Source organism: Acartia tonsa, chromosome 2 (genome assembly GCF_053477335.1).
Source record: "Acartia tonsa isolate MP-2025a chromosome 2, ASM5347733v1, whole genome shotgun sequence".
In the NCBI taxonomy this organism is placed as follows: Eukaryota; Metazoa; Arthropoda; class Copepoda; order Calanoida; family Acartiidae; genus Acartia; species Acartia tonsa.
Window position 1 is genome coordinate 56,348,564 of NC_137261.1, and position 25,484 is coordinate 56,374,047.

Here is a 25,484-nt window from a genome sequence, read left to right on the forward strand (position 1 = left end):
TAGATATGTAAAGTATTTTCCAGTACTGCTTTGGAACCGATTAATATCCGCTGGATTAGAACCGGTTCTCAGCATAATTTAAACAAGAATGTACCATTCCAGTTTCACCTCTATTGAAAAAGGAATTGTACATTACAAAAATCATTCGGCCATAATGATATGATTAACAAGAGAGGAGATAATGAAATCATGATTACTTTTTTTTATAGGGACAAAACCTTAATCATAGATTATATTTCTGCTTTAATAAAAATTATTTCATCCTCCTAATTGGTATATTTTCCTATCTTGCCTATTCTTGGTTTGAGTAGTGGAGATATTGGATAAATATGTGTAGAATAATCAACACAACAGAACAACCAGCAAATATCATAAATAGAACAATATTTACAACATTTAATACCTATATTTGAGACTACATTTACTACACATATACTTCTTGTTTTTAATATTGGTAAAAGGGCCTGTTTCAATGTCAGATCTTTATAGGAAATACACAGATATTGGATGAACATGTGTAGAAAAATCAACACAACAGAACAACCAGAAAATATCATAAATAGAACAATATTTACAACATTTAATACCTATATTTGAGATAACTTTACTACATAGATACTTCCCATTTTTAATATTGGTAAAAGGGTCTGCTTAAATGCCTCAAGATCATCTCACATCTATATAAGAAAATACACAGATATTGGATAAACATGTGTAGAATAATCAACACAAAAGAACAAACAGAAAATATCATAAATAGAACAATATTTACAACATTTAATACCTATATTTGAGACAACTTTACTACATAGATAATTCTTATTTTTAATATTGGTAAAAGGGCCTGTTTCAATGTCAGATCTATATAGGGAATACACATATATTGGATAAACATGTGTAGAATAATCAACACAACAGAACAACCAGAAATATCATAAATAGAACAATATTTACAACATTTAATACCTATATTTGAGACAACTTTTACTACACATATACTTCTTATTTTTAGTATTAGTAAAAGGGCCTGTTTCAATGCTTCAAGATCATGTCAGATCTATATAAGAAAATACACAGATATTGGATGAATATGTGTAGAATAATCAACACAACAGAACAACCAGAAAATATCATAAATAGGACAATATTTACAACATGCAACAATATTTTATTATATAAAGTTGAACAGTCAAAGATCAAATTCACCTTTTTTTACTTAGAAAAGTCTATATCTCAACATTTTATAAAAACTTGATTTGCTGGTAAGATTTAGGGTGCTTGAACTTTTCAAGGATAAATTTGAATCTACAAGAGGGGGTAATTTTGTTAATTATTATTTGGGTTGTATGTATATCAATTTATCATTTTATGTATCAAGAGCAGTTTTGCATTTGTGGTTCTTCTAGTTAAGTTTTGGTCTAAATTATTCAATTTCAAATTTTTGTTGTGCCTGTTTTGTGCCAAGACACTGCAAGCAAAAAAAATGAAGAAAATCAAAATAAATCTAGACCATTTTTTTTCTTTCCTCCAATTAAGTTAAACATTAACACCTTAGAAATGGGGTTGGGGGGTTGGGATGACTTAATCATAGTTTTCTTTATCAGTATTTATAGAAATAATAACATTTCAAAGATCAAACCACATAACAATTTATTAATAGTATGATTTTTGTACTATTTGCATGCCTCTCTAGTCTCCATGTAAAAGAATATAAAATAAATATTGAAATATTGTTTGGAACCTGATCTATTGGTATAATTCAGTAGTTGGATCAGACCAGGGAGGGAGGGGCCATTTGCCTGGAAATTACACTGGTAGCAAAAGTTGTATCACCACTTTTTATCACATGTTAGCTCCAAAACTTTGGGTACTTTTAGCGAATCTTGATTTGTTTGTTTCAACTGATAGATTTATTCTATTGAAGGGTTAATTTTGTTTATCATCAATGGAGATGTAAATCAATTTATCATTCATTGTCTTATCCCTTATATCCCGTGTATTATACACAAAATATATACTACCATGTTCATTCTTCATGTGCAGGTTGACTCAAAAAAAAATTAAAATTTTTTTGCCAATTGAAAAAAATATTTTTTATCACCTTGAAAAATAAACAAAATAATAATACTTTTTTTAAAGCTTCCTAATTTCTTATTATCAACCATTTTATAGATCACCATGAATATAACAAAGAATGAGACTTTGTATAAAGTTACATATAGTTTACATAAGCAACACTTTTATAGATCACCCTGCAGTGAATATAACTATAAATATGAGACTTTGTATAAGTTACATATAGTTTACATAATCAACTATTCTATAGATCACCCTAAAATAATTATATCAACAAATATGAGACTTTGTATAAAGTTACAAAGAGTTATAACGATTTTTTTTATAGATCACCCTATATTGAATATTACAAAACATGAGACTCTGTATAAAGTTACATATAGTTTACATAAGAAACTATTAGATAGATCACCCTGAAATGAATATAACAAAAAATATGAGACTTTGTATAAAGTTACATATATATAGTTTACATAAGCAACTATTTTATAGATCACCCTGCGATGAATATAACAAAAAATATGAGACTTTGTATAAAGTTACATATATATAGTTTACATAAGCAACTATTTTATAGATCACCCTGCGATGAATATAACAAAAAAAATGAGACTTTGTATAAAGTTACATATATATAGTTTACATAAGCAACTATTTTATAGATCACCCTGCGATGAATATAACAAAAAAAATGAGACTTTGTATAAAGTTACATATATATAGTTTACATAAGCAACTATTTTATAGATCACCCTGCGATGAATATAACAAAAAATATGAGACTTTGTATAAAGTTACATATATATAGTTTACATAAGCAACTATTTATAGATCACCCTGAAATGAATATAACAAAAAAATGAGACTTTGTATAAAGATACAAATATTTCTGGTAAACAAATATTTTTTATAGATAACCATGCAGTGAATATAACTATAAATATGAGACTTTGTATAAAGTTACATATAGTTTACATAAGCAACTATTTTATAGATCACCCTGCAATGGAAAAAACAAAAAATTAGACTTTGTACAATGTTGCATATAGTTTACATAAGCAACTATTTTATAGATCACCCTGCGATGAATATGACAATAAATATGAGACTTTGCATAAAGTTTCTATAAGAAACTATTATATAGATCACCCTGCAATGAATATAACGAAAAAAATGAGACTTTGTATAAAGTTACATATAGTTTACATAAGCAACAATTTTATAGATCACCCTGCAACGAATATGACGATAAATATGAGACTTTGTATAAAGTTACATATAGTTTACATAAAAAAACATTATATAGATCACCCTGCATCGAATATAACAAAAATAAGACTTTGTCTAAAGTTACAGATAGGTCTTATAACCAAATTTTTTATATATCACCTTGCAATGAATATAACTATAAATATGAGACTTTGTATAAATTTACAAATAGTTTACATAAACAACTATTTTATAGATCACCCTGCGTTGAATATGACGATAAATATGAGACTTTGTCCAAGGCTACCCATAGCCTAAACAAACATTGACTGTAGTAGTATTCACTGAATGTTTGCCTACTACTTTTACAAATGTCTCTCTTTCTCTTTTTTGTTTTCTCTTGTTCGAAACTCCTTTTTTAAAAAGAGAAACCACTCTATAATTCTATGTATGTCTCTCCAAATATCCTTTTGTCTGAAACGTTTGAAAGGAATCGTCATTTTCTCGACTCCTATAAAGGATACTTCTTGAAACTTTTTGTCAACATTCTTATGAATAAGGAGGATAATTAAATTATAAAACATTTATGGCGGTCGGACTGATTTCATTAAGTTCTTAGCTATTTTTCAAAGATAATCTATTATTGAAAATGTCAGTTTTAAAGAATCTTTAAGTTGTGTGATTTTCATAGCTGCTTTTCGAGATAGATGTCTTCAATTAATATTTTTTACATAGTCTATAATAAAAATGACTTGGCTGTTTATTATATCAGATTCCAATGCCGTGCTAAATCCTGCCGTTTGTATAAGTAAGATTGGTAAATTTTCACTATTTTTGAATATTGTCATCCTTGTTCTACCTCAATATTTACCTTATTTCTTCATAGAGTAACTTTTTTCTCAATGTCTGGATGTCTGAAAATGCATGGACACTGATGTTTAACTTTTTCGCAGCGAAGCTACTCCTTAGCGGCTACGCGTGTATCCAATCTTAAAAAATCATTATATCATTGTATTACAGACAATTTCCCACGAATATTAAAAAGAAAATCATAAAATTAAAACAAGTTTTGTTAGTCTTGGCCTTCGGCTCTTTAGGGCTAACAAAACTGGTTTGAGTCTTATTTTTCTTAATTTTAACATCCACGGAAAGATGTCTATAATACGATGTGATAAATATCTATTAAAAATTTAAACATAAATATATATTTTATGTGAATATTCCTTTTTTCTTCAGATATTTAAATGAAAATGTTGAGTGGAATAAATCAATCAATCATCCTCATTCTATTTGTCAAACTCTCCGAAACAGGTTTTATTTTTATCTAAAATTATATATTGTTCAGTGATAAATATTTTTTTTTTCGTGAAAAAGTATTTTCCACCCTAGATGGAATGGATATATTATTACTTGGATCTTATTCTCGAAACTTGCAGCGGGCTAAAATAACGATACCCCACATCCACCCCATGCCCTCCCCTCTTACTGAATAAACGAACTGACCAATAAACGAGTTTCGTGTTAGCAACCTAAATTAACGACAATTTGTTACCTGTCATAATATCCACGTATTTTATATATCCATGCTAGATGCAGTAATAAAACAAATAAATAGCTGTAACCAATACAAGATATTATTTTTATGTTATTTCAGGTTAGGTTAGATTAAGTAAAGATAAGAGGTGACCAGAGGTGGATTCTTAAAAAAATAATGAAAAAAGCTATCCGTTACGGACGGACGGACGGACGGACGGACGTACGGACGGACCGACCCTAATTATAGAAAAGCTTCGCTTTTAAAAATTGCCCCACTAATCGCTTAGTGGAGCAAAATTGTTTTCGTGAAAAATCCTCCAAAATCACATAAAAAAATCTACAAAAATTAAATAAAATCTTATGTTCATAATCCTTCTATGATTTTTGTTTATTTTTGTAGATTTTTAATGTGATTTTGGTGGATTTATCACGAAAACAATTTTGCCCCACTAAGCGATTACGAATCCACCTCAGGTATATATAGGTGAACTAGAGCAAGGGCTTTATTGATTGACCAAAATAGGTACGAGAAATCGCAGAAAGTCTACAATAAGGAAGCCATTATTAAAAAATGACGTCATGCAATACAAATGTCCAATGATAAGCCAATACACAGACTAAATTACGTAAATTATAGTGACCAATTGTAGGCCAGTTTGACGTCATTTTTTATAGGCACTATAAAACATCTACAATAATAATTTTCAGAAAATTAACATGTTTAATTTAGGAAACCCCTGGACTCAAATTAGAGACAGCAAAACAGTTGGCAGCGCCAGCGGTCATAGCGGCAAGCAGCTGCTGCCAGATGCGCAGGTTGTCAGAGTTTCCCGCGGGAGGACGGCTGCCATCAAATGCCACCTTCCCAGATACGCAGACACTGGTCCTAACTTGACGGTCAGTTTTTTTTATTATTTTTAAAAGCGAAGCTTTTCTATATTCAAGGTCGGTCCGTCCGTCCGTCCGTAACGTTTATTTTCGTTAATTTAGGCATATTAGTATTGTCCTATCGATTTCAAACTTTGTTTTAACTTTCATAGAAAGAATTCAAAAGTTAATGACTTAAAAATGTTCTTGTTTACTGTTCAAAAATAAATAAGCAATCTTTTATAACAGTTAAATTTAAATAAGTGTTTCAGACCTCAATTGTTTAAATATTTCATAGGAAAAAATCCAGAGGGGAAGGGACCATTGGTATATAAGTTTTATTTCAAATTATCTTATTACATATAATATATTAGTTGGCTTAAAAACTTTGGGTACTTATATTATTTTTTCATTGGTTAGTTACAATTTAATATTATTCTAATTTTACAATCTATGATTATAATCTAAAGAAGGGGTAATCTTGTTTATCATCATTAGAAATATGTATATCAATTAATTACCAATTGTCTTGTCCTTTAATCTCTCTGGGAATAATTAAAAATTAATTAACTAAAGTTTTCCAGTATGGCTTTGAAACCGATTAGTATCCGCTGGATTAGAACCGGTTCTCAGCAATGCTGAAAAATAATGTAAAGCATCATATGACAGACAATTTTCCAAGAATATTGAAATACAAATCATAAAAGTAATACCCGTATTGTTTGCCAGGGCCTTTGGCATCTCGGGTCTCACAAAACCGATTTTAATTATTTTTCATTTTAATATCCACGGAAAGCTGTCTATGATACGATAAGGGGAAAATGAATAAAATTAAATTGTTGACTAAACAAAATTCCAAGTGCTATTACATCTTTTTACACCCTGCCATAAGGCACGCGGGGGGGGGGGGGTAAATCATAAAATTTTTTACGCCAATTTTATCACCAATAACTGGAACTTTTCAAGCACATTCATCCATCAAAACTTTATTGGACAAAAACAAGTTGCAGATTTTGCTTTAAACACTTCCATACTTGTATATTATGTGTGTGTATCAGGGAGGGAGGGAACAGTGGATTGTTTATTATACTTGTATCCAAAGTTTTATAACGTTCTCTTGCTTGTTGGCTCAAAAACGTGGGGTTCTTTTATTCACTTCTGATGTAATGGTTTCAAACTAGTAGTTAAGGGTTATTATTGATCATCATTGGGAATCATTTTAATTTATTGTCCATTGTCTTATCCCTCAAGATCCCTGGTGTGTATAAACACGATGATTAGGTACAGTATGTGACAGCTGCCATGCACCTGTGCCCTGATAGCAATGCAGTTTATTTATTGTACATATTAGGATATTTATGAGCAATGCACTTTACACCTATGAGAAACTGGACAATGCAGTCATGCTGCTGATACTACTACTACTCACAGTAAATTTACAAATAATTAGGGACTTTTACAAAAAGTGCCTATTGTGCACTTATAACCCCCCCCCCCGCTCCCCCTCAACAATACCAAAAATATTTTTTAAAAAGAAGCTCTTTAAAGTGGCTTTAAAAATGACGTCATAAAATACAAATAGCCAATATACAGACTAATTTATCAATGGCAGGCCAGTCTACATTTAAATTGACCAATGGCAGCCCAGTCAACATTTTTATTTGACCAATGGCAGGCCAGTCAACATTTTTAATTGAGCAATGTAATTGGCAATGGTAGGCCAGTATGACGTCATTTTCTATAGGTCCTATAAAAAAGCTTCAAAAGAAAAACGTTTGTTTCAAAAGTATGGGAGAAGGAAGGGTCTGTCATCAATGCTCAACATGGTACTTTTTGGGAAAGCGCCAATAATAATATGGAGATGGGAGGTGCAAAAATTTTTGCAAAAATAATACAACACAAGTCATTGTTGTTGAGATTAAATTCCATTAACTGTACTTTGATATTATGGAGGCAGGGAGGGGACTATGGACTGTAAATTATACTAGTAACAAATTCTTAGTATAATATCTCATTTGTTGGCTTAACAAATTTTAATCTACAGAAGGTTCAATTTTGTTTATCTAAATTGGGGTCTTTAAGAAACCTTCTAAGATGCATAAGTATCTTTCTCGTATTCATTCGAATCCGGTGGATAGGAACCGGTTCTCATCCATACGAAAAAAACTATGTCTAGCATCGTATTATATCCAGCTTTCTACGAATATAAAAATGTACAACTATAAGATTAAAACCAGTTTTTTAGCCGGTGCCTTTGGCACCTCGGGGCTAAAAATTTAATCTTATAACTGTACATTCTATATCTGCGGAAAGCCGTTTATAATACGATGCGAGAAATAGACTTTGGTGAATTTGATTGGTTGCTTCATTAATTTAAGAGCTCAACCGTTCCAAACAATAATTTTATTCTACAGAAGGGGTAATTTCTTAATCATCATTGGGAAGTATTAGGAATTTATCGGCCATTGTCTTATCCCTGTAGATTCCTGTGTTAAATTCCAATATATGATTAAAGCTGTAAAAATGTACTGTAAAACGTATAATCCTTTTTTACCCTGTCTTTTATGCTCCGAAATATGCTTTCAATCTTCATGGAAAATATTTCCTTTAATATTGTATCTATTACATTTAAATATTCCGAGTTAGGTAACAAAATTTGGAGTAAATTATTTAACCTCTTTAAAGCTTGTGTCACAGCTACCTTATAAATGTAGTTTGCTCGTACGTCATTTCATTACTACTTTAAAAATATGCCTTTCTTGTCTTTTGTGAGTTTAACAATTTTATTGCACAACATTTATTAATTTAATTAAAAAATTTGACAATATGAATTTTTTTTTGCTTTTTTATCCCAAATTATATTTGCTTGTTGTTGCTTCGCTTCTTATCAACATAATTGTAGTGATCTAATGGGATAAGACAATGGCCGATAAATAAATGTACATCCTTTGTGATGATAAACAAAATTACCCCTTCTGTAGATTAAATTCGTGATAGAAACGTTTAAACACCCAACTAAATGATTTAACAAATCAATTCTTTAAAGTCCCCAAAAAAGCTAAGAAATAAGAAAACGTTATTATAAAACTTATGGGACTAATGTAATACACAGCCCATTGTCCCCTCCCTCAATGACATTATTATCCTTGTTATTTATTTAATTTCTTTATATGGTCAGGTTTCTTGGTTGAGGCTCGAGGATGTTAATCTGCTGTCTGTTGGTGATCTTGTTTACACAAAGGTAAGCATTATAGATGTATTATAATAGATGATCATTCAGATCTTCTGTCTGTTGGTGATCTTGTTTATACAAAGGTTAGGAGTATAGATGTATTATAATAGATCATCATTCAGATCTTCTGTCTGTTGGTGATCTTGTTTACACAAAGGTAAGGATTATAGATGTATTATAATAGATGATCATTCAGATCTTCTGTCTGTTGGTAATCTTATTTTTTCAAAGGTAAGGTTTATAGATGTATTATAATAGATGAATATTCAGATCTTCTGTCTGTTGGTGATCTTGTTTATACAAAGGTAAGGAGTATAGATGTATTATAATAGATGAATATTCAGATATTCTGTCTGTTGGTGATCTTGTTTATACAAAGGTAAGGAGTATAGATATATTATAATAGATGATCATTCAGATCTTCTGTCTGTTGGTGATCTTGTTTATACAAAGGTAAGGAGTATAGATGTATTATAATAGATGAATATTCAGATCTTCTGTTCGGTGACATCGCCTCCTAAGGGGCAATGAAATCCTCCAAATAAAGCTATACCCTAAGAAATTATTATATAGCTTATTAATGTGTTCCTATTGATATAATCAATGGATTAAGTATCTAGACCTCCTATATTTATTTTGGTATTATATATTCAATTGTCCAGCTCAAAGTGTTGGATTTTTTCTTTTGTTAATTTGATCCCTCTCTGTAATGTAATGCAAAAGTGAATTTGAATCATCAAAATCATTTTCCTGTATGGCTTGGAAACCGATTTATATCCGCTGGATTAGAACCGGTTTCGAGTCATTCTGAAAAAAATATGTATCGTATTATAGACAACTTTCCACGAATAAAAAGATAAAAATCTTAGAACGAATGCAAGTTTTATTATACCGGGCCTTTTTCTAATCTTATATTTTTTCATTTTAAAATCCGGGAAAAGCTGTCTATAATATGATGCAATAAATAACCATTCTGATAAAAGAGTATTTTTTATCCTTACATAATTTAAATCTACTGGAGGTGTAATTTTGTATTATTCATATATAAGAATTAATCGTGCTTTGTTTAATCCATTAAGATCCTAAGCATTATTGTTATTTTAGCCCGCCGCAAGTTTCACTTTATTAGAGAACTTGAAATTCTGGTGTAGGATCCAAGTAATAATATATCCTTTTATTTAGGATAAAAGAATAACTGTACAGTGTGAGAATGCCATGGAATGTTACCTGAAGATAGCACAAGTACGGGACACAGACTCTGGATACTACCAGTGCCAGGCAAACCTGCATCCTGGTAGCTGGGACTACAGGTAATATTCCCCAGGGAGGGACACAGAATCTGGATACTACCAGTGCCAGGCAAACCTGCATCCTGGTAGCTGGGACTTCAGGTAATATTCCCCAGGGAGGGAGGGGACACAGACTCTGGATACTACCAGTGCCAGGCAAACCTGCATCCTGGTAGCTGGGACTACAGGTAATATTCCCGGGGAGGGAGGAGACACAGACTCTGGGGACTACAGGTAGTATTCCCCAGGGAGGGAGGGGACACAGACTCTGGATACTATACCAGTGCCAGGAAAACCTGCATTCTGGTAGCTGGGACTACAGGTAATATTCCCCGGGGAGGGAGGTCACATTGAGCTGTTTATTACACTAATCCCCAAAGTTTTAAAATAACGTTTCCTTTTGGGTATTTTAATGAATTTTGATTGGTTGATTCATTTAGGTGAGTGTTCAAACGATTTAGCAACTAATTGTTATCTACACAAGGGGTAATTTTGTGTATTAACATTGGAGATGTACATCAATTTATCGGCATTGAACTGCTAGTTTACAACCAACCAATCAATTTTTAATAAAAAGTTTCTAAAGCATTGAGCCAGCAAATAAGATAACGTAGTTTTAAATTATAAAAATTTCCTTTTAATTACTTCATCCAAAATCGCATAAAAATCTACAAAAATTAAATAAAATCATAAAAGGGTTATTAACATAAGATTTTGTTTAATTTTTGTAGATTTTTATGTGATTTTGGAGGATTTTTCACAAAAATAATTTTGCCCCACTAAGCGACCCTAATTTTTTTTTAAAGAATCCGCCTCAGATAAATATGAAAAAAAGAAAATTCAGAAAGTACCATAAATGTAATTCAAACCCTATAAACAATATGACCTTTTGCAATAAAGGTTTATAAATTTCTTCATACATAAAACGATTGTAGTTATGTAAGATAACACATTTTTTATGCAGTAACAAAACAAAATATCATAAAGAATAACATATAAATAAAACAAGGATGACAACATCCATAAAAGCGAAGCACTAAAACGTTAGGAAAAACGGACATTAACACTTACATAGTGTCAGAACTGAATAATCAGAATATAAATTTTATAAGAGTCGAAGCAAAATTGTAAGTAAATTTGTTGTAAAACTGCTTGATACAGGATAATGTTTAAGGGCATACTTACATTTTTAGGACCTGGTTATAGAGTTGCTTCGCTTTTAACATTATACTTTGTTGTCTTAGGAATCAACATACCAAAAATCAGATCAATCGGATGATTAGATCACATAGAAATTTGTTGTTAAAAAAGTAAAAAAATCAACATGTTTAAAATGGACGTACGGACATTCTTGTAATGATTACAGAGTTGCTACGCTTTCTAAATCGTACCTAACTACTAAAGGAATCACCATGCAAAGTTTGAAATCGATAGGACAATTCTAACATGCCTTAATTAACGAAAAAAGCTCTCTGTGACGGACGGACGTACGGACCGACCCTAATTATAGAAAAGCTTCGCTTTTAACTATTATTTCTTTGCAAGATATGTGTTAGTGGTATGCAAGCAAATTCTAAAATTTTGCAAAATTGTAAATGTTTGTTTTTATATGATAATTAACAGTAAAACAATTGTTTCTGGGAATAGTTTTCTTTGTGCAATATATTTTTAGGACTTTTCTTATATTTCTTTTTTATGGCAGATTTGATATGGATTATAAATCTTATAGTTATCTTTGAAAATAATTGAAGAGTGCTTTGGCGTTTTTCTTATCATTTCACCAGTGAGAGAGAGGGGGCAATGGGCAGTTCATTACACAAGTCCCCAAAGTTATAAATAATAACGTTTTAACTTTTATTTATTGTTTGCTAATGCTTAACAACATTGGAGACTTTTGTGAATTTTGGTTGGTTGCTTCTTAAAGTTGATTGTTCAAACATTTCAACCACTAATTTTAATTTATAGAAGGGGTAGTTTTGTGTATCATCATTCGTTGGCTTAAATAATAAGTCCACAATTTTTAGTGAATAAATTTAATCTACAAGATGAGTAATTTTGTTTAGCATCATTGGTGATGTATATCATTTTATCGTCATGTCTTAAGACCCTTCAAATTAATTTTAAAAAATTGTATATTTATTATTTCTATTTGCCTTTTAGATTCAAGGGTATTATTTTAAAAAGCAATAAGTGATATATTAAAGATACATATTTTGTTGTTGCAAAATGTAACTTTTTAACACTTTTTTTAGTTTTGTTACAGTTTGTAAAAGTTAAAAGTATACCCTCTTGCAGGGAGGGAGGGGACATTAAGCTGTTTATTACACTAGTCCCCACTGTTTTATAACAACTTTGGGGACCTTCATTAAATTTTGATAAGTTGGTTCATCAAGTTGAGTGTCCAAGCGGTTCAACAACTAATAACAATATTCAATGGGGGTAATTTTGTATAACATTATTGGGGATCTACTTCGGCCTTTGTCTTATTCCTTTATATTCCTGACTCTCTAGAGATAACTAAAAACTTATTCGGCCATTGTCTTATTTCTTTATATCCCTGACTACCTAGAGATAACTTAAAACTTATTCTTCCTATATCTTATAACAACTTATATAATAATAGTGGCTACGCCGCTATAGGCCTCTAGTGGCGCTTGAGGAGAGGGGGGGGGGGGTTAAATCCTAAAACTAATTTTTTAAAATTTAGATGTAAAAAAATTAAAAAAATTTTTGGTGAGGATATTTTTTTTCTAGGGGTGATTTCTCTTTGAAGGGATAATTATAAACCTTTCCTGGACTCATGAGATGATACCCTTTCACGGAGAACCCGATCGGTTCAGCGGTTAGCAAGATCCTTTGGTACCGACAAAAGAACATCCAGTTACTTTATTATAAGGATTAATATTTGCCTCTGCAAAAAAACAAGGGAAAAAAGATGCAATGAAAATGCTGTCAAACCGCAGAGTGGCATTTTTGGGATAGGACAATAGACAAAAAAATTATGTACAACCCCAATCATAATAAAAACATTTACCCTGTAGATCATAATGATTGCCTGGAAAATTTAAACATTGCGAGTTTTCACCAACCAATAGATTTTTTAGCCAACGAATTCCTGATTCGTTTGTTTAAATTATCAATTATGGCGTAAATTTCTTTTTAAAAGCGAAGCTTTTCTATAATTAGGGTCGGTCCGTCCGTCCGTCCGTAACGGATAGCTTTTTTCGTTAATTTAGACATGTTAGAATTGTCCTATCGATTTCAAATTTTGCATGGTGATTCCTTTAGTAGTTAGGTACGATTTAGAAAGCGTAGCAACTCTATAATCATTACCAAAATGTCCGTACGTCCATTTTAAACATGTTGATTTTTTTACTTTTTTAAATAGCTTTTTTCGTTAATTTAGGCATGTTATAATTGTCCTATCGATTTCAAATTTTGCATGGTGATTCCTGTAATAGTTAGGTACGAGTTAGAAAGCGTAGCAACTCTATAATCATTACCAGAATGTCCGAACGTCCATTTTAAACATGTTGATTTTTTTACATTTTTAACAACAAATTTGTATATGACCTAATTATCCGATTGGTCTGATTTTTGGTATACTGATTCCTAGGACAACAAAGTACAATAATATAAGCGAAGCAGCTCTATAATCAAGTCCTAAAAATGTAAGTATGTCCCATAGAGAAAAAAATAAAAGAGAGGAATCGAAGCAACTAGAAGACGAAAATAGGCAGTGGGCCTAGAGGCCTACTCAGCGCTGTTGCCGCGCTAAAATTTATTGCTATTTCACTACTTTTCAAATGGGAGGATTAAAAATTATTTTAAAAAATATTTTTTTACTTTTTACTATTTCCATATTTAGGGCAAGAATATTATATTAGATATTTTCGTTTTAATGTTTTAATTAAAAATTACATAGAATTTTATTTTTATTTAAAAAAATTTGTTCATGAAAGATGAATCCTTCTATTTCTAAAAAGGGGGAAATTTTTTTCATAATGAACATTCAGCTGATTCTGACCGCCCACGGCTGTTTGCTAAATATCGCTTTTCTTTTTATTCACATTATTATTTATGATTGACTTACAAAAAGCCCTGGGCGGCTTTTGATTTTCGTCTGCTTCTAAATTTAGGGATGGGGAAGTAGTATTTTACCATGAAAAAGGGGTGAGTATTCATCCTCTTATCCTTTTTCCTTATGATCCTGTATCAAGCAGTTTTTCAACAAATTTACTTACAATTTTGCTTTGACTCTTATACATTCGCATTCTGATTATTCAGTTCTGACATTATACAAGTCTTAATGTCCGTTTGTCCTTCCATTTCAGAGCTTCGCTTTTATGGATGTTGTCATCCATGTTTATAACACAAATGTACACTATAAGCCTGACCACAAACTCACAAACGCCGGACAGACAAACATACAAACAGTGAAGAAGAATGCATTTCTTTATCAAATTGATCCCGGAAAGATTGATTTATAGTTTGGCCATAGAAAAAGTGCAGCTAATACGTCTGTTGAAACTAGTGGTGTGTGCGAATCAGAGATCATAGTATATATAACTTATTAAAAAAGAGAAAGCAGCTTATAGTGCCTGTAAAAAAAGGACGTCATACAAGCCAAATGACCAATGGTAAGCCAGTATGATTTTTATAGGCACTATAAGTTACTTAAAAATGGGACCAAAAAGATCAGAGGGTGCGTGACTGGTAAAAGCACGCGTAAAATCGCTGACTGCTGAGAACTTCCTGTGCATTATTTAACCTTGTCTATTCTAGCCAGATAATTTGTAGGGATAGGTCGGGGGGGGGGGTTGGAATTTTGTACAGTATATATGTTTTGAATGAGTTTTACAAATATTCTAAAATAAATCATTGTTTAAACTTTTAGAAGCAGTATTTTAGTTGCTCGTTGCCATTGTACTTTTAAAACTTGTATACATTCTTGGTGTACTTGGTTCCTGTCATAATTTTTATCTAATAATACTTTGAAAATCATCCAAAACAACTTATATTTGAATTCCCCATCCTCTGTTTCCTGATTTGCAGAGGCATTGGCAAATATACTGCAGTTCAAATAAAAGATTTTTCTCTATTGAAAAGAGGCAAATAAAATTGTATGAAATAATAGAATACTGTGCACTATCACACAAATTGCTAAGTAGAACCATAAAAACAAATATTTGGGATTATATTTTTATTTAAAACTCATACAGCAAAACAATGATATTTACATGGATCGCCAGCTGCTTAGCAAAAAAGCGGCCTAGCTGCGGACCGTTAACTTACTGGCAGCTAAAAAAATGCGGCTATTAAATTAATGTCCCGGATACCTTTAAAATGTTGTACCCTTTTAACTTAGGAATCAATGCTTACAAAGCAAATTACTTCCAACAAAAAAAATAAGGAAAGTTTGATAACAAATGCATGAAAATCTACTTTACAAAACTTTGAAATAAGATGCAAATTTTAAGAATTTTTTTATATAAATAATTGCTTTGCAAACAACAGTTTGTTAGCATCATTGCAGCTAAATCAATTTAGAATCATAAAAAACCCTGCTGAAGAAAATGCCATTTAAAGGCGGCCTAGCTCTCATACATACACACACACACACACACACACCCACACACACACACACACACACACACAAACTTCTTAACACAGATGCACTTACCTTTTTATGTTTCCATAAAATGTAAACTTGAGCACCTTACTTCAGCCAGCTGACAGGCCCCCCCCCCCCCGTCCAATTTCCTAATGTATAAGATAGGCCTATAAAGCCTACCGCACAGTACGTACACCCACCCCCTTTCCCCCTAAGAAAGTAATCCTTCCCACATTTTCCCCCATATTTTCACTTAAATGAGAAATTTATGTTTTATCCTTGTACAAAGATTGAAGAAATGGGCCTAGATATATAGATATAAACATAAATGTATATAAATGAAATTCTTGAATTGGGTTACAGATGTTTGATTTTATCTTAAAAGGATATATCTAAAAATTCATTGGATTTGCCTTTTAAAGAAATTTTAACATATTTGGGGGCGGATGTAGAGGTCGTCAATTCTACGATGTGTTGCTCCCCAACGACAGCTGAAATTACGTAAATATTTCGTGATTTTTTTATAATTAATTTCGTGGTTGGTATTAGCTGGGTCCAATAGAATCACGTTTTCAGGGAAGTGTCATATTTCCTGTGGAGGTTTTATCAAATAAAACTTTAATTCTTCTAATGTGAACACTGAACTTTTTATCTGAAATGAAATTCTTCTAGTTTAGGGAAATATATTTAAACTAGCGGCTTCGCCCCTAGCCTCTAGGGGCTTTGCCCCAAGAGGTTTTATCAAACTAATTTTTCGTGTTTTAGATTTTTAAAAAAAAATTTTACAAAAAATTTTTTTGGGGGGTATTTTTCATTTTTTTGGGGGGTTAGGGGTGTCCCACCCCCCAAGAAAATAATTATAAACCTTCCCGGGACCTATGAAAAGCTACCCTGTAAAAGAGAAACCGATCGGTTCAGCGGTTAGCGAGATCCTTCGCTACAAACAAACAGACAGACAGACAGACAAACAAACATCGTTCTACTTTGTATTATAGATAAGGTAACATGTCTAGATTAGCCCTGTACATAGGGATAAGACAATTGACAATAAATTGACAAAATTCAACCTTTTTTTGGAATAGTCAACGAATTAGAGAACATGTTTTTACTAATTCAAATACCGGCGTAATTTTAAGTCTAAATAAAAACTGAACAGGGCTAATACCCATTTAGTATAAAGATGAAAACTACGTAAAAACTGAACAGGTCTAATACCCATGTAATGTAAAGATGAAAACTTAATAAAAACTGAACAAGGCTAATACCCATGTAACATAAAGATGAAAACTTAAGTAAAAACTGAACAGGGCTAATACCTATGCAACATAAAGATGAAAACTTAATAAAAACTGAACAGGGCTAATAGCTTAATACCCAATTAACATAAACATGAAAAAAAAATTAACAGAGATAATACCCAAGTAACATAAAGATGAAAATTACGTAAAAACTGAACAGGGCTAATACCCATGTAACAAAAAGATGAAAGCTTGAATGAAAACTGTACAGGGCTAATACCCATGTAACATAAAGATGAAAACCTAATAAAAACTGAACGAGGCTAATACCCATGTAACAAAAAGATGAAAGCTTGAATGAAAACTGTACAGGGCTAATATTAATTTAAAATAAAGATGATAGCTTAGGTAAAAACTAAACAGGGCTAATACTCATGTAACATAAAGATGAAAACTTTATAAAAACTGAACAGGGCTAATAGCATAATACCCATGTAACATAAACATGAAAAATAAAAAAATAACAGAGATAATACCCATGTAATATAAAGATGAAAACTATGTAAAAATTGAACAGGGCTAATTCCCATGTAAGATGAATATGAAAACTTAATAAAAACTGAACTAGGCTAATACCCATGTAACATAAAGATGAGAACGTAATACAAATTGAACTGGGCTAATACCAATATAAGATAAAGCTGAAAGATTCAGTAAACACTGAACCGTGCTAATACCTATGTAAAACGAAGATAAAAGCTCAATAAAAACTGAACAGGGCTAATACCCATGTAACATAAAGCTGAAATGTTGAGTGAAACGTGCAACAACATTTGTTACCTTCCTTTCATAATTAACACACATTTTACTGAGCATAATTCTTTGCAGAAAGATTAATTAAACTTTCAAATTAATTAGAAACGTTGAAATTGAAATTGAAAACTGAACATAGCTAATACCCATGTAACATAAAGATGAAAATTTAAGTAAAAACTGAACAGGGCTAATACCCATGTAATATAAAGATGAAAACTTAATAAAAACTGAACAGGGCTAATTCCCATGTAAGATGAATATGAAAACTTAATAAAAACTGAACTAGGCTAATACCCATGTAACATAAAGATGAGAACGTAATACAAATTGAACTGGGCTAATACCAATATAAGATAAAGCTGAAAGATTCAGTAAACACTGAACCGTGCTAATACCTATGTAAAACGAAGATAAAAGCTCAATAAAAACTGAACAGGGCTAATACCCATGTAACATAAAGCTGAAATGTTGAGTGAAACGTGCAACAACATTTGTTACCTTCCTTTCATAATTAACACACATTTTACTGAGCATAATTCTTTGCAGAAAGATTAATTAAACTTTCAAATTAATTAGAAACGTTGAAGGATGATATATACCATTTATGATTTTAATATTTGTATTATCAAACTACTAGCGGTTGTACCCTTCGTATCTAGGGTTAGAGAAAGCTTAAAAATAGCCTGAAACAATCCAATGTATCAATTTCAAAAATAAATAGCCTAAAATCAGCACGGGACCTATGTGAAGCTTCCAAAAGCAGTACAATAGTTATCGCAATCGTAAGCTACACACAAAATACCTTACTACTTGATATAATAGAATATACAAAAGAAATTGTATGTTTTTGTCCTGTAAGATCTTGTTAACATTAGTTTTTAAAAATCATGAAAGAACTAAACCACTGAACCAATATGGTTCTCGTATAGAGGAAAGCTTGGTATAGGCCCTGATATGGTTTTAGGCTATTATATTCTTAAAGATAAGTCTGGGTATGGTTTTAAGCTATTTTGCCCTGCTATATCCCTTCTAATATAAAGTCCCTAGATGCTAAGGACACAGCCGCTAGTATAGTTATATAAAAGATTTGCCATTAAGCAAGAACCTAAAAGGATAAAACAATTGTGTCATAGAATTACGAAAATATAAGGTATAACCCCAATAGTGATAAACAAATTTACCCCTTCTGTAAATTAAAATTATATGTTAGAAAGTCCAGTTACTGTTAGTTTGAACCAACCAATCAAGATTAAATAAACATGTATAGTCCCTTTCGTGGCAACGTTACTTAAGGGGCGATTCTACGTTTTTTTCACAGTAGCTTTTCTCCTATTTATAGCCCCTGCGGGGTGCTATAACCCTGTGGGGCCAATTGCCTAACCCTGTGGGGCAATCACCTAACCCAAAATAACCTAACCTAACCTAAAATAACCTATCAAAAGCCAATTAAAAAATGCGACGAAATGTCCCTTAATGGTTGCCACGAAAGGGACTATTTCCACATGTTTAAGCCAACAAAAGAGAATGCATAATTATAAAACTTTGGGTACAAGTATAGTTTACATTCTAATATCCCATCCCTGGCCGACATGCATTTGATTTGATTTCTCCAATTATCCTTTTTCAGATTGGAGGTTGTTGAGCCCGAAACTAAAATTCTCGGAGACAAGGAGGTCTTTATCAATCCTAATTCTGTTCTCAATCTGACTTGCCAGGTAAATTATAGAGTTTCGTTGCTAATCAAAAACACTAAACGAGAATATTTTCTCCTATCATATTTTGCAGAATAACCCGTGAATTTGTGTTGCTGGACAAAGTTTCTAAAAAAGTCAGCCTTGTGACGTCATAAAAATGAGGGATTATCCATCTCTTTTTAGGGGGTTTCTTTCCCACTTCTCCTATCATCCCCCTTATTTATATGACGTCACATGGCTGATTTTTGAGACCCTTTGTCCAGCTACAAAATGGTTCTAGGACAAATGCATGAGTGACAAACGTCGGAGTTTACAAAGTGACACTTAACCTAATCTAACCTAATTTAAACCATTTTATAGGTATTTTAAATGGGTGAACTGAAATTAGTTTCCGAATGTGAACACATTTTCCTAGGTGTTTCCCAATCCTATCTCAATATTTGCTACTAGCTAAAAAAACCTTCAAACTTCCAAAAATAAAAATTTAAATTTGAAAAATTAAAACTTTTAATGTATAATGTATAAATCGTTAATACATTCAAATTTTGAAGTTTGAAGGTTTTTTAGCTAGTAGCAAATATTGAGATAGGATTGGGAAACACCTAGGAAAATGTGTTCACATTCGGAAACTAATTTCAGTTCATCTTTAAATGCCTAAAACCTAATGGTGGGGGGGGGGGGGGGCTTATTTCTATATTCAAATGTTAACCTAATATAAGATGTATATAATTACTTAATGGTTTAAATATTTTAGACACTCCTACGTTTTGTCCACTCCGACGATTGTCAATCCCGCGTTTGTCCTGGAACCCTTAAAACAACCTTATATGACAATAAACAATTATCAATATTGATTATATATTCTGTCTCATTTAACCGATATTATACCCCATTACCTGCAAAACTTGTTTATCAATCTTACTTTATCTCAGGGAGAAAGGGAGGGGACAATGGGCAATTATTTCAATTTAAGAGTTTTCACTGAAAAGCAATGAAAACCAGATTTATCCAAAAAAATTGACCAAAATTGTAAAGGGATCATGGTAATATGATTAAGAACAAAATTAGTTCTAAGAAAAAATATCATTTACTTGAAAATTAAATTACCAGTACATCACAATGTAGTAAACATTCTGTAATTAATCACTAGAAAAATCACCCTTAGAACTTCGTCAACCCTTCTCATATATTTTTAACTGCTACCTAAATTCAAGGGGACCTTAGATCGTTTAATACATAAATATCACAGTAGAGTTTCTATACATGAAATGACATTTCTTGGGAAAAATATTTATTAAAACCACTCAGCTAGTTAACAGGGCATTAATGCGCTAGTACCCAAAGTCAGTCAGAAACTGCTGAATTCTTGCACATTCCCTTTAGGCCAGTACTCTTAAAAATTGAATATTCGATCCATTGTCCCCTCCCTTACTCCCTGACTTTATCTAGTATAGAGATCATTATGTATTAGTATCTGAATGCTTCAAACAAGAATGACAACATCCATAAGTAGCGAAGCTCAAAAATTATGGATGGATATACGGAAGAAATGAACTATAGAGCAGTTTCATAAAAAAAAACATCAAACTAAAAAAAAATCTAGGAATCGATCTAACACCTCAACAAATAAGCAAACCTCAATGAAACTTTGTTGGGATATGTAATTTGTAAACTTATTTAATCCCTAAAAATATCAGCCATATATCTCGAATAGGAATAAAGAAAATCATGAAAACTAAGAATCGAACTAGCACCCAAACCAATAGGCAACTCTATAAAATTTGATAAAAGTATGCATTAAAAGTATGATTATTAAAGTATTAAATCCCTGAAAATTTCAGCCCTCTATTTTGAATAGGAGTTGAGAAAATCATGAAAACTTAAAAATGTAGGAATCAATCTAGCACCCCAATTAATTGACGAATCTTAATTAAACTTGGTAAAAATATTAAGAATCATATTTATTCCCTAAAAATTCCGGTGTCTATCTTAAAAAAGAGCTGAGAAAATCACATTTCCCCCACCTTGTCTCTTACGAACGGACAGACGAACGGACATTTGGAATTATAGAGTAGCTTCGCTACTAAAAAATGGATTTCTTCATAAATATTAAGATAAAACGGGGAGGGAGAGTATTATTGGACTATAAATTAAAGATTACATTGTTTTCCAGTATGGCTTCAAAACCGAATAATATCCGGTCGATAAGAACCGTTTGTCAGCCACACTGAAAAATCATGTATTATATCCAGTTTTCTACGAATATAAAAGTGTACAACCATAGTATTAAAATTATTTTTGTTAGCTCGTGCCTTTGGCATATTGGGTCTAACAAAACTGGTTTAAATCTTTTTCGTTTTTTTATTATCCGCGGAAAGCTGTCTATAATACGATGCTATTGCAGGTGCTGAGTCCGGAGCCGCCGCATGCAATATTCTGGAAGTATGGAGAAAAGGTGAGCATACATTTATGGTACTTTCCCTAAAAGTGCCAAGCGAGCATCTAATCTCCTCTATCTTTTTTTTATATTTATACATTATAATCAACCCCTGCTCAGAAGTGCCTTTAAATTGCGGGGTTACTCAACACATAATTTAACCTGACCATAAAAAACGAAAAACTACTTTCTATTTAATTTATTTCAAAATAAGAGAGATAGAGGTGGTGGGGGTTCTCTGCTCGTCTAAGCAATTTGAGGGAAATCGCCTCATTTAACATTCATACATTATTCAAGTACCAGGTTACATACTACCTAAATTTTTAGGGTTTATCCTTCTATGAAAGTAACAGGATTTCTATATGTATGTCTGTTTGACGCTAAAGATCTTGCTAACCGCTGGACAAAGAAGCTTCTTATTGGTCCAAGAAAGGTTTATAAATATATTGGTGTCGGGTGAAGGTATCTAAACTTTTCCTTGACCTATAAGAAGCTTCTCTGCACACACAGAGACAGATAGATATCCTGTTGCTTTAAAACATACAAGGGTAACTGTTCACAATTTTTTATTCTTCTTGTATATAAAAAAGAACAATAGTATACTGTAAGATGAACTTATTATACCAGGGAGGTAGGGACCATTGGACTATAAATTAAACTGTTACCCAAAGTTTTATAAATATATTATCCTTTTTTTTGACTCATAAACTTTAATGTTTGTACATTAGTGGGTCAAAGTGAATAAAAAATCAGCCATGTGACGTCATAAAAATGAGGAAGATGAGAAGAGAAGCGGGAAAGAAATTAAAAAAAAAATGATGGATAATCCCTCATTTTTATGACGTCACATGGCTGATTTTTGAGTCACTTTGTCCGCCTACTTTGTGCATCAATTTATCGTCCATTGTCTTATCCCTTAAGATCCCTGCCTGATACGCAATCAGTTTGCTCTAATTTGATTATTTACCTCTCTCTAGTTGCTCAAATAATTCCTTTTTCCTTGTGTGTTGTACAGGATCAAGTTTTTTATAGTACCTATAAAAAATGACGTCATACTGGCATACCATTGGTCAATTAAAATGTATACTGGCCTGCCATTTGTAATTTAGTCTGTGTATTGACCTTATATTGGTCATTTGTATTGTTTGACGTCATTTATTGAGGTTTTAATAAATAGAAACAAATCTTCGGCAAGGGGGTATTTTGGGCAATTTCTTAGGTGGGTGGAATTATTCTCCCCTAAACTTTTAAGAACTTATTCGGTACCTAAAATAATCTTTACAGCGGCAAGCGAGATCTTTTAGTACAAACACACCAACAGACAAACAAACACTACTTTTATAGTATGTAAAATATTCACACACTCTCATTCCATATGCAAATCAGAGTTGAAATTTCGTAACAGTTAAAGCAAAAAAAAGGGAAAAATATTTTCATATTACATGCAGTCTTACTCTTAAACCCAAGAAAATGTAACAAAAAGAAAATATTTCTTATTCCTTTCTGTACAATTTTTTTCTTTTAAACTAAAATATTTTCTCGTATTCATTCGAATCCGGTGGATAGGAATCGGTTCTCATCCATACGAAAAAACTATGTCTAGCATCGTATTATATCCAGCTTTCTACGAATATAAAAATATACAATCATAAGATTAAAACCAGTTTTTTTTAGGCACTTCGGGGCAAAAAAACTGGTTTTAATCTTATAATTGTACATTCTATATCCGCGAAAAGCTGTTTATAATACGATGAAAGAAATAACTATTATATATTTTTATACTTTTATGATTATATTCTTCCTAATGTAAAAAGATACACCTAAATTCTTTCGTGTCTATCATTTATTTCTTTGTTATACCCAGGGAGTGAGGGAACATTGGACTCATTTATTTCTTTATTATACCCAGGGGGGGAGGGGACATTGGACTAATTTATTTCTTTGATGTACCCAGGGAGGGAGGGGATATTGGACTCATTTATTTCTTTGTTATACCCAGGGAGTGAGGGGACATTGGACTCATTTATTTCTTTGTTATACCCAGGGAGAGAGGGAACATTGGACTCATTTATTTCTTTGTTATACCCAGGGAGGGAGGGAACATTGGACTGTAAAACACTTTTCCTTATTCATGGACCTAAAATCTTTTGGAACATAATCTTTCAGTGTCAAAACTTTTCCACAAACAATATTAATCTACAGAAAGGGCAATTTTGATCTACGTAATTTTTTTTTTCTATTGTCCTATCCCTTGAGAAGCTTGATGAATATAACTAGCTGTTGATGAACTGAATTTTAGTTTCCGAAAGTGTGCGTAGCTTCCGGGTACATGGCAGATTTACCACTAGCAAAAATACAGTGATATTACTGCCATAAACACAGTGATTTGCTGTCATAAACACAGTTTTACTGTCAAATTCACACCTGCATTTTTAGGGGGTATGACAAAAATACAGTTATTGCACTGGCATATTCACAGTTTTGCTGTCAATTATACACCTACATATTGACAAAAATACATCTATTAAATTTATAATTTGTCAATTATACACCTACATATTGACAAATATACATCTATTAAATTTATACCTACCTATTTATCCATAATATTAATACATCTATTACATATAGATACATTATTATCCTAAAAGTGAAAATTCGTTTATTTACACCATAAGTGATATCGACAGCTAACTGCCTAAACATGTTGGTGTTAAATCTGACACAAAGCCAAAATATGTAAAAAAGAATTAAATAGAATCTAAATTTAAAGATTAAAACAAGTTTATTATTTTGGGGTTAAGTAGTATAACTTATACAATTAATTTAAACTTATCTGTTAGTATAGGTCTTTGATGATGATATAGAATGAATTTCAAGTAATCCAGAGAGTGCGTTTGAAAACTTTTCTAATGTTATCAATGAAAATTTTGAAAAATTTTCCCTTTTAAAACTTTAAAACCCAACAAAAGAGTTATCCCCCAAAATCCCTGGATGTCACCAGAGCTTTACTAAACTTAAGAAAGAAAAAAGAAATGTTATTTAGACAAAAATTTAAAGATAAAACCGTTGATAGCTATAGGAAATTTGTCATTGCAAATAATATTTATAAATCTGCAGTTAGGAAAGCCAAAAAAGAGTACTATTTTTCTAATTTCAATGAATTTTCGTCTAACATGAAAAAAACTTGGTCTACAATTAATCAAACAAGAATAAAAAAACGCATTTTATCCCAAATCTTTTTACTGACGATAACAGATCTTATGAAAACTTTCAAGATATTTGTGAAGGTTTTAACAATTTTTTATTAATGTTGGTCCCAGTCTAGCAGATGAAATTCCATTTTGCAAAAATGATTTTAATGACTACCTTGGGGTTCCAGTCAATGTTAATATTAATTTAAAAGTAGGTGTATTTTTGTCATCAAAACTGTGAATTTGACAGCATACTTGAATTTCATGGGTGTGAACTTGACA

At 31.7% G+C, this 25,484-nt stretch overlaps 1 protein-coding gene across 1 annotated transcript in view; it reads left to right on the forward strand.

Annotated features, from left to right (window-relative positions):
• Positions 1 to 4,504: 4,504 nt before the first annotated feature.
• Positions 4,505 to 25,484, forward strand: part of LOC145312212 (zwei Ig domain protein zig-8-like) — a 63,021-nt gene continuing 42,041 nt past the window's right edge. Inside the window, exons 1-6 of the mRNA XM_080151427.1 lie at positions 4,505 to 4,596; positions 5,552 to 5,718; positions 8,867 to 8,929; positions 10,103 to 10,230; positions 19,505 to 19,592; positions 21,976 to 22,026. Of these exons, the coding sequence (XP_080007553.1) occupies positions 4,530 to 4,596; positions 5,552 to 5,718; positions 8,867 to 8,929; positions 10,103 to 10,230; positions 19,505 to 19,592; positions 21,976 to 22,026 (564 nt within the window). The 5' untranslated portion in view covers positions 4,505 to 4,529. The remainder of the gene's footprint in view (positions 4,597 to 5,551; positions 5,719 to 8,866; positions 8,930 to 10,102; positions 10,231 to 19,504; positions 19,593 to 21,975; positions 22,027 to 25,484) is intronic.